The sequence below is a fragment of the Poromitra crassiceps genome (genome assembly GCF_964638095.1).
Source record: "Poromitra crassiceps genome assembly, chromosome: 8".
NCBI classification, from domain to species: Eukaryota; Metazoa; Chordata; class Actinopteri; order Beryciformes; family Melamphaidae; genus Poromitra; species Poromitra crassiceps.
This window is the reverse complement of record NC_139629.1, coordinates 34428001-34444405: the sequence shown is the minus strand read 5'-3', so window position 1 is coordinate 34444405 and position 16405 is coordinate 34428001. Positions and strand designations below refer to the sequence as shown.

The window sequence follows — 16405 nt, the reverse complement described above, 5'->3', positions numbered from 1 at the left end:
GAACAGAGCGGGTAGACTATTATTGTGTGCCAGTAAAGTGGCCGAATGGGTCACAATTCAAGTTTATTGGACACCTTGATGCCTGACAGGTCAAGGCTGGGGTCCTAAAAAGGCTAAACAGGGCTAGAATATTGCTCTGGATAAATATATCTTTAACACACCTGCCATCGCTATATCACTAAACATTAGCTGCAGCTGTTGCAGTGTATTATGGCGTTGTAATACTATTTCTTTATTATACTCTGTAATGGGTCATGGATTATTTTAACAACATACAGTATTTGCAACGGCATCGCACAGCAAAAACATCATCGCTTATGCTTGTGTGCACTTTGTACTTGCAGGGCAACCTTTTTGTCCATAACCACGTGCAACATGTGGAAGAAGGGGAAGACCACAGATCCAACCGCCAACGGCCAAGGTACTGTATGGCACACTATCGCCAAGTCTTTCCTGTTTCATTAGCCTATAGCCTATACTTGCCTGGGTCCTAGCCTATAGCCTATACTTGCCTGGGTCCTAGCCTATAGCCTATACTTGCCTAGCCTATAGCCTATACTTGCCTGGGTCCTAGCCTATACTTGCCTGGGTCCTAGCTTATAGCCTATACTTGCCTGGGTCCTCCTAGCCTATAGCCTATACTTGCCTGGGTCCTAGCTTATAGCCTATACTTGCCTGGGTCCTCCTAGCCTATAGCCTATACTTGCCTGGGTCCTAGCCTATAGCCTATACTTGCCTGGGTCCTAGCCTATAGCCTATACTTGCCTGGGTCCTAGCCTATAGCCTATACTTGCCTGGGTCCTAGCCTATAGCCTATACTTGCCTAGCCTATAGCCTATACTTGCCTGGGTCCTAGCCTATACTTGCCTGGGTCCTAGCTTATAGCCTATACTTGCCTGGGTCCTCCTAGCCTATAGCCTATACTTGCCTGGGTCCTAGCTTATAGCCTATACTTGCCTGGGTCCTCCTAGCCTATAGCCTATACTTGCCTGGGTCCTAGCTTATAGCCTATACTTGCCTGGGTCCTCCTAGCCTATAGCCTATACTTGCCTGGGTCCTAGCCTATACTTGCCTGGGTCCTAGCATATAGCCTATACTGCCCTGGGTCCTAGCCTATAGCCTATACTTGCCTGGGTCCTAGCCTATAGCGTATACTTGCCTGGGTCCTAGCCTATAGCCTATACTTGCCTGGGTCCTAGCCTATAGCCTATACTTGCCTGGGTCCTCCTAGCCTATAGCCTATACTTGCCTGGGTCCTAGCTTATAGCCTATACTTGCCTGGGTCCTCCTAGCCTATAGCCTATACTTGCCTGGGTCCTAGCCTATACTTGCCTGGGTCCTAGCCTATAGCCTATACTTGCCTGGGTCCTAGCCTATAGCCTATACTTGTCTGGGTCCTAGCCTATAGCCTATACCTGCCTGGGTCCTAGCCTATAGCCTATACTTGCCTGGGTTCCAGCCTATACCTGCCTGGGTCCTAGCCTATAATCTATACAGTACTCCCCTGGGTTCTAGCCTACAGACTATACATGCCTGGGTCCAGATCTTCGAATCCACCGACTCCACAGAGTTGGCTCCTTCTGAAGAAGGAAATGGAATGTCGCGAGTTGATTCAGTCTGGTATCATCAGGCTACCAGCAAACTGCTTCCAGCTACATCTCATATAAAGTGGTGTGGTGTACATCTGGAGTGGTGTGGTGTACATCTGGAGTGGTATGGTGTACATCTGGAGTGGGGATTATTTGACTGTAATAGACTCAAAGTGGTGCAGCAAAGAGATAAATACAAGTAAATAGAGCGATGGCAGTTTGTTTGCACCTAGCAATTACACTTCTTGTGAGATTCAGACGTTAAGCAGTACGTGGTAAATGTGCTGTCGTGAACAAGCAACCATTTTTTTTTTTTTTTTTTCGAGCTATTGGTTGCTTTTGCATACCGATAAGCATCCACCAGCCTTTCTTTTTTCAAAAAATACTAAGTTCCTTTTCTCATTTGTGATCATGAAAACCGAGTTTTGTAGAAGAAAACAAGAAAACTTGCTGCGTCAGTAAATGCCTGCTCACATTTGTCATTCAAATCAATGTATTCGTTGACTCACAGTATGAAGGAAATACTGCAGAATTATTCACTGACTGCTGTCTGGAAACATCTTATACCCTAAAGCCATCAAAGTAGCCATGGGGACTCTAGAGTTCACCACACTGTCAAGACCATATCACTCTATCTCAAAGTGGGACTGTTCTTTTTCAGACACTCTGTCGGATCTGTTGATGCCCAGAGAAATATAAATTCCATCATTAAACTAGAAGTGGCATCAGAGAGCGCAGACTTCTCTGCTAAGGCCAATAGTACAGTCTGCTGTGATTTGCAAATTCTGTGAGTCGGATTGGCTCCGTTCCAGAATGTAATGGCTTCTTCCTTGGCCCATGCTGCTACACCCTTCCACCAAGTTTAATGAAAATCAGACCAGTATAGGTCTCTCCATAATCCTGCTAACAAACTAGGGCTGGGTATTGGCAAGGACCTCACGATACGATACGTATCACGATACATGGGTCACGATAACGATTGTATCACGATACATCGCGATACAATACATATCGCGACATATTGCAATACTGTAGATAATTTACTGAAACTTTTAAAATAGAGCTAAAAATACAACACGCTGTGTACCACCCAGGTAGTGTAATAATATGTACATCACTTTATATTGATAACTTAGTGGACAAATTTAGTCAAAACTACCGAGTGTTGAGTGTGTTATACTGAACACACTGAAATAAAAAGTATTCTTACTGTGTCAGTGAACAAACGGATGTGCAAAAAAAATCAATATGGCGATATATCGTGATATTTTTCTGAAATATCGATACAGTATTGCGGAAAGAAGTATTGTGATATATTGCCGTATCGATTTTATTGCACAGCCCTATAACAAACAGACAGATCAACAAACAAACAACCCCGAAAACATCACCTCCTTCCTTGGCAGAGATAACATGCTGAAGAAATAAGGAACCACTAGGACCGTATAATGGGAAACAGGCCTGTCTGTGTGTACATTCATCGCCAAAATTGGTAGAAAATGAGCTGCCACTAATCTTGTCAAAATCTCATAATGGTGTTAACAAGCAATTTAGAGCACGGACAAACACTCCATGCTGTTGTGTTGTGTGCACACAAAGATCCATGCATTAAAACAGTGATTAAAACACTAGTTTTTTGGTTGAATCAGCAAATTGAGTGTTTAGAGACGCATCGCTCAGAGCTCAGGACTGTTTCCTTTATTGTGAAGCTGCGTTCACACCGACCTATTAAAGTTTGTTGCTGGCGTCGAGTTTACATACAAAGTCAATGCAAACGAGCGATTGAGCGTATACTCGCCTGGGAGAATAATCGCTGGGCGTCCGAGCGGCAGAGACAGAGTGATAGGGAGAAAATACGCTCGTCGCTCAAGATGAAATATTCCAACTCGAGCGAAAATACGCTGGCATCAGTCGCTCGCTGTTCAATGCTGATTGGCTGCCGTGTGAGAGCGAGTCAAGGATCACTCTGGCTTGGAACAAACCGCTGGTTTATTGTGTGGCAACAAACCGCATTGACAGGCTGACAGCTGACATGAAGTGAAGTCTGTACTACCGGTATGCAGCTCGCATTAGGAGCACGCTGATAGGCTTAGCTTGTAAACAATGACGGTGGCTCGTAGTGGACAAACAGCATGACATTGCGTAACGTTATATCCCCCACATGTCCGTCATTTCGTGTGCCTGTTGATGAGCGATTTAAACAGAGCGACAGAGCGATTCCAAAGGGTTGAATCAAGCGACAGAGCGAAAAATAAATATCTCGGTGTGAACGCCCCTTGAGGGGAAATGAATGTGAAACAGATTAGGCCTATAGTGGATAGCTCTCAGTTCTTATTGGTGGAGTCCCATTCAGATTGTTAAAATACCCATTAAATGCCCAACTAGGACTGTATAACTGTTAAATACGATTGCACCAACTAAAAAAACACCATTCACTGTACTACTGTACAACTATATAGGCAGAAGAATAGTATTTCATTATTATTGTTATATAAATAGTATTGATTGAATATTTGTGGGGGGGGGGGTTTTATTAAAAAAGGTGATGGTTGTGATTTTATGAGTAGAATAAGCTCAAGGACAATTTCCTGCGTGCCTCACCCTTCGTAGCCGTTCTAAAAATGCCTGCAAAAACACGGCTATCGAATGGCTTAATGCTTCATTTGCTTGAAGACTATTTATCACGTTTTGTTGTATCAACAAAGATTTTATTGTCGATGATGTATCTTCATACGACTTGCAGATCAACAAGTACATTACCTCTTTCAGCTTCAAAAGCCACACTGGGGAAAGAATGCCGCTAACAGTTGACATGAAATGAGCTATAAAGCACAAAGCAATGCCTGCGATCAACTCAAAAACATGAATTCACTCCAGACACACGAGTGAGTAGTATTGATTGAGGGAATGCAGAATACATTCCCACCAATCAATAGGACAACTCACCTTATCAAAAGTGCGTGAGTTGGAGTTTTGAGAACCTAAATGTCTTTTCTCCGCTCATAAACTGAGGAAGAGGAGCAAACATCCCAGGATGAAAGCAGCCTAGTCTGCCTCGACCTTAACGGTGACCCTGTCAGAGCCTGACTCTCCCTCTCCACAGTGTGTCTGTCTGTCTGACTGACTGCTCTCACCACCACCCACCTCCACTCCCACTCTCCTCCTTCTCAGCCTCCCACACCGACTCTCTCTCTCTCTGACATGTGTCCGTGCCAATTTTGCAACCATTGCGAAAAAAATTAATAAATAAACAAGAAAATCCCACAAGCTTCCTTTGTTCAAATGCTTTTTCTAACTGATATGCTATGGTTTCTTGTCAGGTTTCAGGCCCAGGACGCGTTTCTCCCTCGTTCATCGGTATATTCAGCATTTTAATGAGGTGTCTGGCGTCAAGTCAGGTGAAATGAAAGACAGCCGCATTATATTTCCGGTAGACCAACATAGAACTATTTCTGAAGTTGTTGTTTTTTATCATCTCTTATGCCCTACTATATGAACACTCTGCTCAATACAGTAGGATGCGAGGGGGTACATCCATTATTGTAAATAATGGAATAAATACTTAATAATACATTAGGTATTATTGTGTACTGTGCCTGCTTGTGAGCTGTCCTTGACTTTGTGGTGCTTGATAACCTCAGACTTGTATTTGATGCTGCCTGGTTAAAATCAGTAGGACCCGGCTGTACTGTATTTGACAGGTGGCTCTCTCTCCTATCTCTGTCCCTGTCATAATAATCATTAATCCGCTGGATTAACGTTGTTTCTAAATCTCCTTCCCGTGTGATCCCCCTATCTTTACACGTCCACACAGGCCTGATAAGGAAATGTTCGACAACAAAGCAGGTAGGCGGGGGGATCACAGAACGCATTTCATGCACTGGCTGTTTGAAGTGCCTTAGTGAATGAGTCTGTAATGCATTCAACTTTGTGGGTTAGTGAACTGAATGTGGGCGCAGCACATAGGAATGTTATGAGACACGATATAGTATCAGATGGTACGGTTTTGTTTACTCTGGTGAGAAGAACACAAGTTCAAGTTCAAGTTGCTCTGGGGCGTCCATACAGATACACAATTGGCCGTGTCTGCGGGTGGGAATCGGGATTAAGGGGTATGAGTCCTGGTCGCTGCACTATAGTGCCTCCTCTGGGTCGGTCGGGGGCCTGTTTGGCGGGAGGGGAACTGGAGGGGGGAGGGGGGGGGGTAGCATGATCCTTCTATGCGCTACGTCCTGCGGGTGACACTCCTCACTGTCAGGTGAAAAGATGCGGCTGGCGACTGCACATGTATCGGAGGAAGCATGTGCTGGTCTACAACCCGGATCGACCGGGACAGCAGGGGGACTTGGCCAAGTAAAAAACTAAGTACTTAGTGCATTATTCTACACAGCTCCACAATAAAACACATAAAGCCTTTAAAGCCACAGGAAAATGAATCATCAAAAAGAAAGATAAACAACAAAAAGGCATTGCAGCTTTTATGTCTCTAATTTGCTCTCATACCCCCCACTATTCCTTCTTCTGCTTTGTTTTCATGAAGTCGTCAAAGGGCTCCGTCTGTCTCTCTGCCTTGCAAACACCCGAGTAACTGTCCTTTTCCCTTTTTCCCTGCAGCGCAGTTGGGAGTCCTTTCAGTCTATTTAAAAAAATCCAGGTGCTTCCACTCAGGGGGTAGACTGTATCAAAGACTGTATAAAGAAAACAATATGCCATGACTGCCATCTGCTGGTAGCAAGTATAGGAATCTGTAGTCACGCCACCAACAAAACGCACATAACAGTCTCTCTCCATTCTCTTTCTGTGCTGAGCTGATTTTGGTTTGGTTTTGTCGTACGTTTAGGTTTTAACTGTAAGTCATACCTGACAATGAACTGGATCTTTTGCCTATAGGCTTATATGTTTTGCCCTTCCTGACTGATATGTTTGCTGACTTTATTTAGCCGTCATCAGGAAGAGATCGAAGGTTCCCGGGGTGATGATCACTCAGCATGTGGTGGAGATACCAGAGGGCCAGAGCACCCCGGACTTCCAACGCAAACCCATCTCTCTGACCATCCAGGAAGGTGAGCCTCCCCCAAACCCATCTCTCTGACCATCCAGGAAGGTGAGCCTCCCCCATATGATAGCAGAGTGCTGACAGATGACATCATTGAACCGTTTGCATTTGAACACTTCAAACACTTCAAGGGATCTGTGGAGTTTTATCTCTTGGCAATTTATGGGAAATTCTAATGGCACGGTCACTTAAAATAGACGTATAACTTATTGTATGAGTAAACCAAAAATTCGCTTTTGGTTTTCAAAAGAATGTTTTGTGAAGCTATTTTTGAGCGTTCCAAGTGTGAATGAATTTTCTGATGCTGTTTAACTTTTTTCCTGTGTTGTAAATTACTTTTCTGTTGTTGTTTTTCTCTCATTTTGGAGGAGAGCTTAATTGATTCGAAATTAGGTCAGGCCTAATATAAGCATTTTGCTTCTGCCTGAGCCTGTTCAGTCTCTGGTTGTTGACTTTGTTTATACTGTGATTTTGTTATGTATAATGACTGAATAAAATTACAATTACAATTGTCTTGCAAACAAAGTAAATAGTTGAGTGTTTGAATGCAATACAGTAGTGCCATCTTTCTATTTACGAAAGTAGAATGGAATTCATAGACGTGGGATAAATGACGATACAATATTTGCGCACCTCGTTTTAGGGAAATTAGCTGTGTTCAAGGCCGTGGTGATGGGCGAGCCAAAGCCAGACGTGACGTGGAAAAGAGCTAAAGGAGACACTTCAGACACGGATAAATTTCAGTGTAAACATGATGAATCATCTGGTGAATACATGTTAGAGGTGAGCGACTACGAGGTTTCACCCAGGCTAAACATCCTGTGGCTGCTAATCAGCAAACACAAACATGAAATATGTGACTGTTTGTTGTGTGAAGAAGCCAATCTGTGCAACTGTCAACTTGCCATGTTTCGTGTTATTTGTTATTTGCCAGATTCATAAAGTGTCTGGTGCGGAGGCGGACACGTACAAATGCTACGCTTCCAATGAATATGGCAAGGCTGTCTGCACGGCAACATTAAATGTGATCGAGGGTAAGAATGACTAGCCTTGGTTAGAACCGTCCGGATCGGTGAACTCACATTTTGTGTCGTTCTGTCCAAACAGAAGGTGAGTTCACGTGACTGGATAGTTTTAAACAGGCTAAAGAATTACAAGCTTCATGCAATGTATTTCGAAATGTGATTGTTTGTGTGGATTTGTGTGTGTGTGTGTGTGTGTGTGTGTGTGTGTGTGTGTGTCTGTGTGTGTGTGTGTGTGTGTGTGTGTGTGTTGTGTGCAGGTGTGTGTTATGATAATTCCCTCATGATCATCTCTTTTGTAGTTGCATTCAAGAAACAGAAGGCTATGGAGGAGCTCGAGATTAGTGAGTAACAGTCTTCCATGACTATAGATTTGTTTTTGTATTGTAAATACATGCATGGATTTAAAAAGAAAATCGTTCTTGATGGATGTATCTTGATGGATGAAAAACGTATATATAAAAACAAACAGATATGAATCAAATCTGACATTCTGCTAATCTGACATTCTGCTACACTTTTAGCCGCCACAGACCCAGCAGAGTTCAGGAAGATGTTGAAGAAAAGGTAATAAGGTGTGTGTGTGTGTGTGTGTGTGTGTGTGTGTGTGTGTGTGTGTGTGTGTGTGTGCATGTGTGTGTGTGTGTGTGCGTGCGCGCACGTGCGCGATCACAGAGCCTTGGTTGTGCTTAATAAATTTTCCGATGCGTTTCCAATATTTGCCTCATGCTTACCAGCAAAGTCGAGGAAAACCAGGTGAAGAAGGAAGACGGGGAGGTTGACGACGAGTTCTGGGAGCTCATCATGAACGCTGACAGGAAGGACTATGAGCGCATCTGTGCCGAGTTTGGTGTCAAAGACTTGCGTTTGATGCTCAAGAAACTGGAGCAGAAGAAGCAGGATCGAGTGGAAGAACAGTGTGAGGTATGGATGTAATACTTCCAGATAACTCATAGATAAATCATAGTGTAAAGCAATTTAAAGTCCCACTTCGCCACTTTACAACCAGCTTTGTATCATTACAAATTTGGTAGTATATATGCAAATTAATAATGTTTAACTTCCCTCCATCTTGCCTGGACCGAAAGCTCCCCGTTTATTCACAGAACCTGCTGGTCCAAACCCAAATGATGTCATGCTGATGTCATTTTGAGCAGTTTTGACATGGTGTCATCACTATTACTGTCACTATCACTATTACTGTCACTATCACTATTGCTCTCTCTACCTTGATTAGCAGAACTTCCTGGTCCAAATGACATCATTATGACATCACTTGGACCAGGAAGTTCTGCGAACGAATGGGGAGCTCTCGGTCCAGGCAAGATGGAGGGAAGTTAGACGTTGTTTATTTGCATATATCCTCCCGATTTTGCAATGATACAACGCTGCAATGATACAAAGCTGGTTGAAAATCAACAAAGTGGCCCTTTAACTCACAGATCCGGTATATTTCTGCACGTTCATTCTTCATATACACATTACTGTGTGTCATCATTGGTTGTCCAAATGTCTATCAGCTGAAATCAGTTGATGCATTGCATTCACTTAAACGATGATCATCCAATTTTACCGCTCATTTCATCTTATTTATTCTAACTGGCGTCTCTCTCAGTCCTCCCCCTCCCACCTCCCCCAGCATCTCAATCACCTGTCTCTTTCCATGTCCTCTGTTGTCATCCTCCTTGTCTTGTCAGTATGTTGAGTACCTCAGAAACCTCAGGCACATTGAGCTTAAAGGAGATGGCTGTGCTTGTTTTGAGTTTGAAATGGAGCTCAAAGATGCAACCAGTCGAATTTTCATCTACAAGGTGAGACGGCTAGAGATATCTTCAGTTGTTTTTACGCTAAATTTAAAGTCATATATTATCTTTTAACGTTTCTCACAAAAAAGTATGAATCAGCATTACTTCATACCGCCAAAACATCAAGGGATGCTTTCATTTACATGTACTTACACTTACTCAAGAAGTAACAGGAACAACATATATATTTATTGTTATTTTTCTCTCTTTGCTACGGTAATTAACTGTCGACAAGGATAATTTTGAATGAATATTCGGTTTTCTTTGTAACTCTTTGCTGCCACCCGGCAGGATGGTGTGATGGTTCCTTTTGATGACGACCCAGCACAGAAACACAGCCTGAAGACCGTTGGGAAGAAGTTTGTTTTCAGTATCAGGGACCTCATGACAGAAGATGCAGGGATGTATCAGGTGGATGTTGAAGGAGTCAATATATTCTCGACAGAATTATTATGTAAGTGGAGGATACATTAACATTAGTGCCCCGTTTTGAACATTCATTTTGAGGTGCATGTTGTGGGTTTCTAAAGGCCAATAGCGTTTTATTTTTGGCATGATTCTGGGAAAACAAATACTACTGTCTCAAATACAGTAATAAGAAATAAGAGAAAATAATGAATCTCACCCTTTAATCTCTAATAATATCAAACCAAGGTTCATCCCAAATATATATATTTTATGTCTCAGAAGTGACACAAATATGTGTTGTAGATGTAACAACACACAAACTGTGAGAGTCCATCGATACAGTTTCCCATTAATTGTCAGTAGAGCATGCGGTATTGGTATGACAAGACTGACGTGTTCTTGGACAAATAAAAGATGCTTAAATCCGTTGTTTTTCTGTGTGTGTGTGTGTGTGTGTGTGTGTATGTGTGTGTGTGTGTTGTCCACAGTCCCCAAACTGAACTTCGTTGTCAAAATCCAGGAGGTGAAAGCCCAGGAGAGAGAGGACGCTCTATTTGAGTGTGTGCTGTCAAACCCCTTCCCCCGGATCACGTGGACGGGCAAGAACATTGTGCTGGAGGACGGAGACAAATACAACATAAGTGTATCAGAGGACAAGCTGATCCACAAGCTGCTGGTCAAGGACTGCAAGCAGCTGGACAAGGGCGTCTACACTGCTGTGGCTGGCATCAAGACGTGCAGCGCCTGGCTGCTGGTGGAAGGTATGTAAGAGTTGAATGCACGCATACAGACGTTAGTTCTGCCTTTGCATTAGGGCTGTGAATCTTCACTGGCCTCACGATTCGATTCGATTACGATTCAGAGGGCTACGATTCGATTCGATTACGATTATCGATGCATCTCGATGCATGTTAAATCGATGCATCACTTTTTTCCGCAATACATGATTTCTTTTTTCTCACTTTCTTTTTTCTCACTGTGTGGCTACTTTTAAAATAAAAGTGCGTTTGGAATTGCATTGTATTATGATCCATAATTAAAATAAACAACTGCATGTACTTCCATTATATTTTATTTGATTATAAAACAAAAATAAAAATAAATAAATTAATAATCGATTTTTGACATTTGTGAATCGATGCAGAATCGTGCACGTCCGCATCGCGATGCATCTTATAATCGATTATTTTTGACACCCCTACTTTGTATGCTTTCAATGGCGTGTGATAATATGATTGTTTTCATGGCTGGCATCATTGGGCGACCGGGTAGATTCCCTGCCTACCAACACGAGGGGTCGCCGGTTCGAACCCCCATGTTTGTTCAGGCGTCTATACAGGCACAATTGGCCGTGTCTTCAGGTGGAAAGCCAGATCAAGGGTATGTGTCCTGTCCTGGTCGCTGCACTAGTGCCGCCGATCTGGTTGGCCGGTGGGGCGCCTGTTCAGGGGGAGGGGGAACACGTGCTATGTCCTGCCAGTGAAACTCCTCTCTGCGTCAGGTGAAAAGAAGCGCCTGGCGACTGCACATGTATCGGAGGAAGCATTGTGCTAGTTGACTACGGCTCTCCGCAGATCGGTAGAGGGGGTAGAGCAGTGATACTCAACTTGTGGCCCGCGGTGCATGCAATTGCATTTTTTTTTTACAGTGCGCCTGAATGCAACATGCAAGATACCCGCTGAACAAGTGTCCTAATGTTCATGTCATTCTGGCCAATACTCCACTTCTGTTATAGCATTTCAGTCTGGAATATGGAATATCTTTCAATAATCTATGATTTAGCTGCTAAATTGTCAAATACCGCCGTCTGCTCGCTACCCAGGCACTTATGTATGTACTTAACCTAACTAACTTAACCTAACTAACTATCTGGTGTGCACAACATTGTCAGACTAAACTCCGGCTGAGACCCCAAAAACCTACAATCCGCTACAGAAAAATGTATATCGTTTGTTTATTAACTGGCCCTTGGCCTTCTATCATTTCACGAAAGTGGCTCCCGGGCAAAGCAAGTTGAGTATCCCTGGGGTAGAGGAACATGGGGAATTGGGGGAATCCCCCAGCATCAGGGGGAATTGGCCAAAGGTCCGAACGAAAAGTGAGTGATGGTTTTCTCAAGTAAAGGTGAGTTGTTGTTTGTCATGATACTCATGTTGTATTTGACATGTTCTTGTCCTCTAAGCTGACAGCGACTCTGGTAAGAAGAAAGCCCGTAAAACAACCTCCGCTGGCGGAGCAGGGATGGACCTTGAGAAAGTGGCCAAAGAGCAACAAATTAAAATCCGAGAGGAGGAGGAGCAGATGGAAAGAGCCATAAAAGCACAAGAAGAAGAAGCAGAAGTGATGGATGAGGAGCCGTCTGCCACTGACAGAAGAGATGCTGAAGCACCTGCGGTGGGACTTGGTCAAAACTGTGGAGCAGGAAAGGACAAACCTCAAGCGGGAACAGCTGCTGGTGGTGCTGCACTGTCTGGGAAAACGGGGAGCAAAGAGGGAGCAAAGATCACAAACTTGAGAGGAGATGGCAGCAGGTCAAAATTACAAAAGGAAGATGTGAAGCTGATAGTAGATGACGTCAAGAGCAAGAGACACGCTAAAACAGGTCAAGTGGATTCTGACAAGATAACAGGTAAAGTCGAATATTAACCCTGTGAATGCGTTTACACAATCAGCAGTGAATGTAGAAGTGGTGGACTGAAATGTATGCTTCTGATCAAAACATATGCAGACATAGATAGATTTGTTTCGGGGTCAATATGACAGGTCACAAATTTCATGAGCTCACAAAAATAGGAATGACTTCAATGACTTCAGTGTCCTAGTACATTTCAATATGCGATCAAAACAAAACTCATTCCCAACCTATATTTTCCATTTTGTCTCTCTGGTGATGACAGGCAGCCAAGTACAACTACTGAAAAATGCATCACTAAATGATGCTGTTGACCCAAATACGCAGGAGGCAGGTGCGTTAACCGCTGGGAAACTTCCATTACTAAGACAATTTGAGTGATGGCTGCAGTGGTTACTGGATGGAAAGAAGCTATACATAAAAGCTGAACCTTAAAATCTCTGCTCCCAATCCCAATAATTTAGCAAGGCAACAGTATTTCAGTATTTTGAACTGAAAACCACTGAAGCTAATCTTTTGTCTTTGTATGCGTCATTCATCCAGAGGGCAATCTGGGATCGCTTGTCAGACTGATAGACTCTGGGTGCCCAGATTGTCCAGAGGGAATTGCAATGCAATGACAACCAACATCCAATTATTCTAGAATTTCTAGACTAGATAATTCTACATGCCTACCAATCAGTGCAATCATACCGTACATATACTGTATAGGAGAAGTGCCAAGACGCTCCCCTCCCTCTTGTCCTAACATGAAGGCTAGTTTTTCTGTTTGCTCAGGAGCTCCTGTATTACTGTAATAATACTGGCACAGCAGCACACTCATGAAACATATTTCTGCATAAAATCACAATGTGCTCTCCACAACTAGCAGTGCTCATCTGTCATTTGTCTGTCTGTTACAGGCATAATTAACACATACGATGTGTGGCTGTATTTTTCCTTTTCTTTTTCTTTTTTTGGGCACTAAGATATCGAGTTTTTGCTCAGTTAACTCTTAAAAAATATGACAAGTATGACAGTTGTATCTTTTATCTTTTCTTGATGTCTCACGCCTGTGGCACCTCGTGCAAAATCCAGATGGAAAGGAGGGACTGAGAAACAGCGCTGAGTCTGCCAAGCGTCCAAGATACTCAAGTAAAGACTCACAAGGTAAAGTGACTGGTGGGAGAGAGAGACCACATATTATTATAACCTGTATTAAGTGTATAGAGGAGGCAATCTTTGCTCACAAAGATGAACATTTAAAAGATACAATATTGAGATAAGAAGCATTCCTAAACATGTTGCTGGAGAAACTGTATGTGAATACCCTATCAACCACAGTGTTGACCTTTTGAGAACAAATTGGTAGCAGGCCATTTAGTGATGGAACGTCTTTTGTTGTTCCTTCCTGGGTTTTTTTTTTTATTTGAAATCTATCCAAATGAAAAGTCACTTTGAAAAGCTCATCCTGGACTATTTTAATTTTCAGGTAAAAGGACAGATCCAAATGATCCAGATGGGACTGAGGAGGACTCACAGAGACATGATACAATGATCAGTAAGAGATGTTGTTCATTGACTGCATGGAGAAGATCAAGCTAGCAAGTATGAAACATGTCCCTAAAATTGAATGTTAAAAATACCCCTCATATGAACCGATTTATTTATAACGTATATTAACCTGGTTTACACTGCGATTCTCTCAGGCAGGAAAGCAGGGCCTTGGGCAGAAAATCATGTAAATTATCTAATTAGCACTGGCATACAGTACTGTAAAGGATAAATGATTGAATACAGTCATCTATAGGGAAACCAAGCGCTAGCCTCTGCATTCCAGAGAAATAAAAACCAACACATTAGTTTATTTTCATGCTTTTATAAGCCCAATAGACCAGGGGTTCCCAACCTTTTTTGTGCCGCGGACCGGTAGATAGATGGAAAAAAAGTTGCAGACCGGTTGTCAATTTTAATAATTTATTATTATTATTTTTTTTTAATAAACATAGGCTATAATATGCTGTGTGGTAGTTGAAACATAATTTCAAGTTGACGTTTATTTATGTTTGTAGTTTGTTAAAAAAAATAAAATAATAATAATAATAATAATAATAATAATAAAATAAAATTGACCGGGCTCGCGGCCCAGTACCAAATGCGTTGCGGCCCGGTACCGGTCCGCGGCCCGGTGGTTGGGAACCACTGCAATAGACAACAGGGATGTACCAGGAATCCACCACCACCTGTCTTCAGGCTTTTTTCCAACTCTCCAACTTCCAGTAATTGCAAACAGGCAACACTTCTTAGAAACACAACATGGAAGATCAGGGGGAAGAAATATCTGGGTTTCATTGGTGTAGTAGATAGTATTTATCATTATGTTAGAAGTATGGAGTTGTTGGAGATGTAAGCAATTGAGATCACTTTGATACTCTGCATGGTCAAAATACATGTAGATCCAGTTTTATAATGGCAGGCTATACTGTATATAAGTAAACTGTGGGGTTATATTTAAGCAATATAGCATGAGAGGCAGTGTGTTGTGAAGAATATATCCCCCTGATCAGCTGTTATCCCACGAGGCCGCAGGCCGAGTGGGATAACTGCTGAGCAGGGGGATATATTCCACAACACATGCAGCTCGAGTGCTATATTTCTTTTATAAAACGGTTTCCAAGTATGATAATATAATAATAATAATAATACTATAAGTCCGACTCCGACTGGCATGTCATTCTGATAGAGTCAGTTGAAACACTACTGTAAGGCGGGACCGCAAGAACATGCGGGTGATTTGATTGGATCGTTCTGGAGACTGAAATTGACATTGGCCAATCCTGGCGCTTGCTGAGTAGCTGAGAGCTTTCTGGAAACCCCGACACAGGCAGCTCGAGCGCAGCATTGCATTCTCAGCGCTTGTTGAGAAGCTGAATGCATTCTGCAAAGCCCGACACCAACTAACGTTACGGGGTTAAATGCGGGGTTAAATGCGGGGTTAACAGCCTTTCTTTTGCAAAGAAGACATTAGCCCGCATCTATTCTTGTACAAAACATCATTTTCTGCGAAGTATTAGTAAAGTTATAAGCGAAGATCGATTCACAAGGATCTGACAGCTGTCTCCGCCATTTTTTTTTCTACGTTGTCATTTGAGGTAAGCCTTATTATTACTCTCTTAGTAAGAGAGTTGCCATGGCAACCAATAACCCATGGCCATGGGTTATTGAACTCGGTTACTGGAATTATACAATGGCTGTGAACCAATCAGATTGCTTGATTTGAGAGAGCCATTTTATAATACTTGATAAAATATGTTCACAGGCGCCAGTAAGATCAAACTCAAATTGTCTAAAATCTGATTGACAGCAGAAGTGTGTTTAGAGATTTGAAAATGCATATTCGATTTGAAAATATTCACGTTTCTGTGATCATGAAGATTATCTCTTAAATGAACTTATAGGCTATGTTTGGCAGTCTTTCCTGTTCACCTAACCTTGGGTGGTCTGTAATATCATGTCATTTTGAAAAGATTCCAATGAAGGAAGCTATCCTGATGAGAAGGGTCAAGAGACACAAGGTGGAGTGACTGGTAAGAGAACACATGTAGGAGACATGTATGTTCTTGATACCCAGTAATATGAAACTGAGTCTGGAATAAACATCTTCTCATCATCTCTGACAGGATTAGCATAATTATGTCTTTTGTCTGGTTAACATAGACTATTTGTTATATGTTGTCTTTTGTTACTGTTTATATTGTCTTTGGTTTAGAGTGTCTTTAGAGCTTAAGCATCTTCTAACCCTAACCCAATATGCATAATGTTCAAACGGCACAATATTGATTTCATGGCTATGCCACAGATTCCATTGAACCATGTGATTCTGATGGGAATGAAGACTCCACTAGGTCTACCAA

General features: G+C 42.4%; 1 protein-coding gene across 1 annotated transcript in view; it reads left to right on the top strand.

Moving 5' to 3' along the window:
* Window positions 1–375: 375 nt before the first annotated feature.
* The window catches only part of LOC310780673 (immunoglobulin-like and fibronectin type III domain-containing protein 1), a gene marked incomplete at its 5' end in the record, with an annotated part of 30298 nt that continues 14268 nt past the window's right edge, over window positions 376–16405 (top strand). Inside the window, 12 exons of the mRNA XM_083641190.1 lie at window positions 376–421; window positions 4910–4987; window positions 6530–6652; window positions 7289–7428; window positions 7580–7679; window positions 7970–8011; window positions 8192–8234; window positions 8405–8591; window positions 9365–9478; window positions 9764–9926; window positions 10369–10641; window positions 12063–12509. Of these exons, the coding sequence (XP_083497316.1) occupies window positions 376–421; window positions 4910–4987; window positions 6530–6652; window positions 7289–7428; window positions 7580–7679; window positions 7970–8011; window positions 8192–8234; window positions 8405–8591; window positions 9365–9478; window positions 9764–9926; window positions 10369–10641; window positions 12063–12509 (1756 nt within the window). The remainder of the gene's footprint in view (window positions 422–4909; window positions 4988–6529; window positions 6653–7288; window positions 7429–7579; window positions 7680–7969; window positions 8012–8191; window positions 8235–8404; window positions 8592–9364; window positions 9479–9763; window positions 9927–10368; window positions 10642–12062; window positions 12510–16405) is intronic.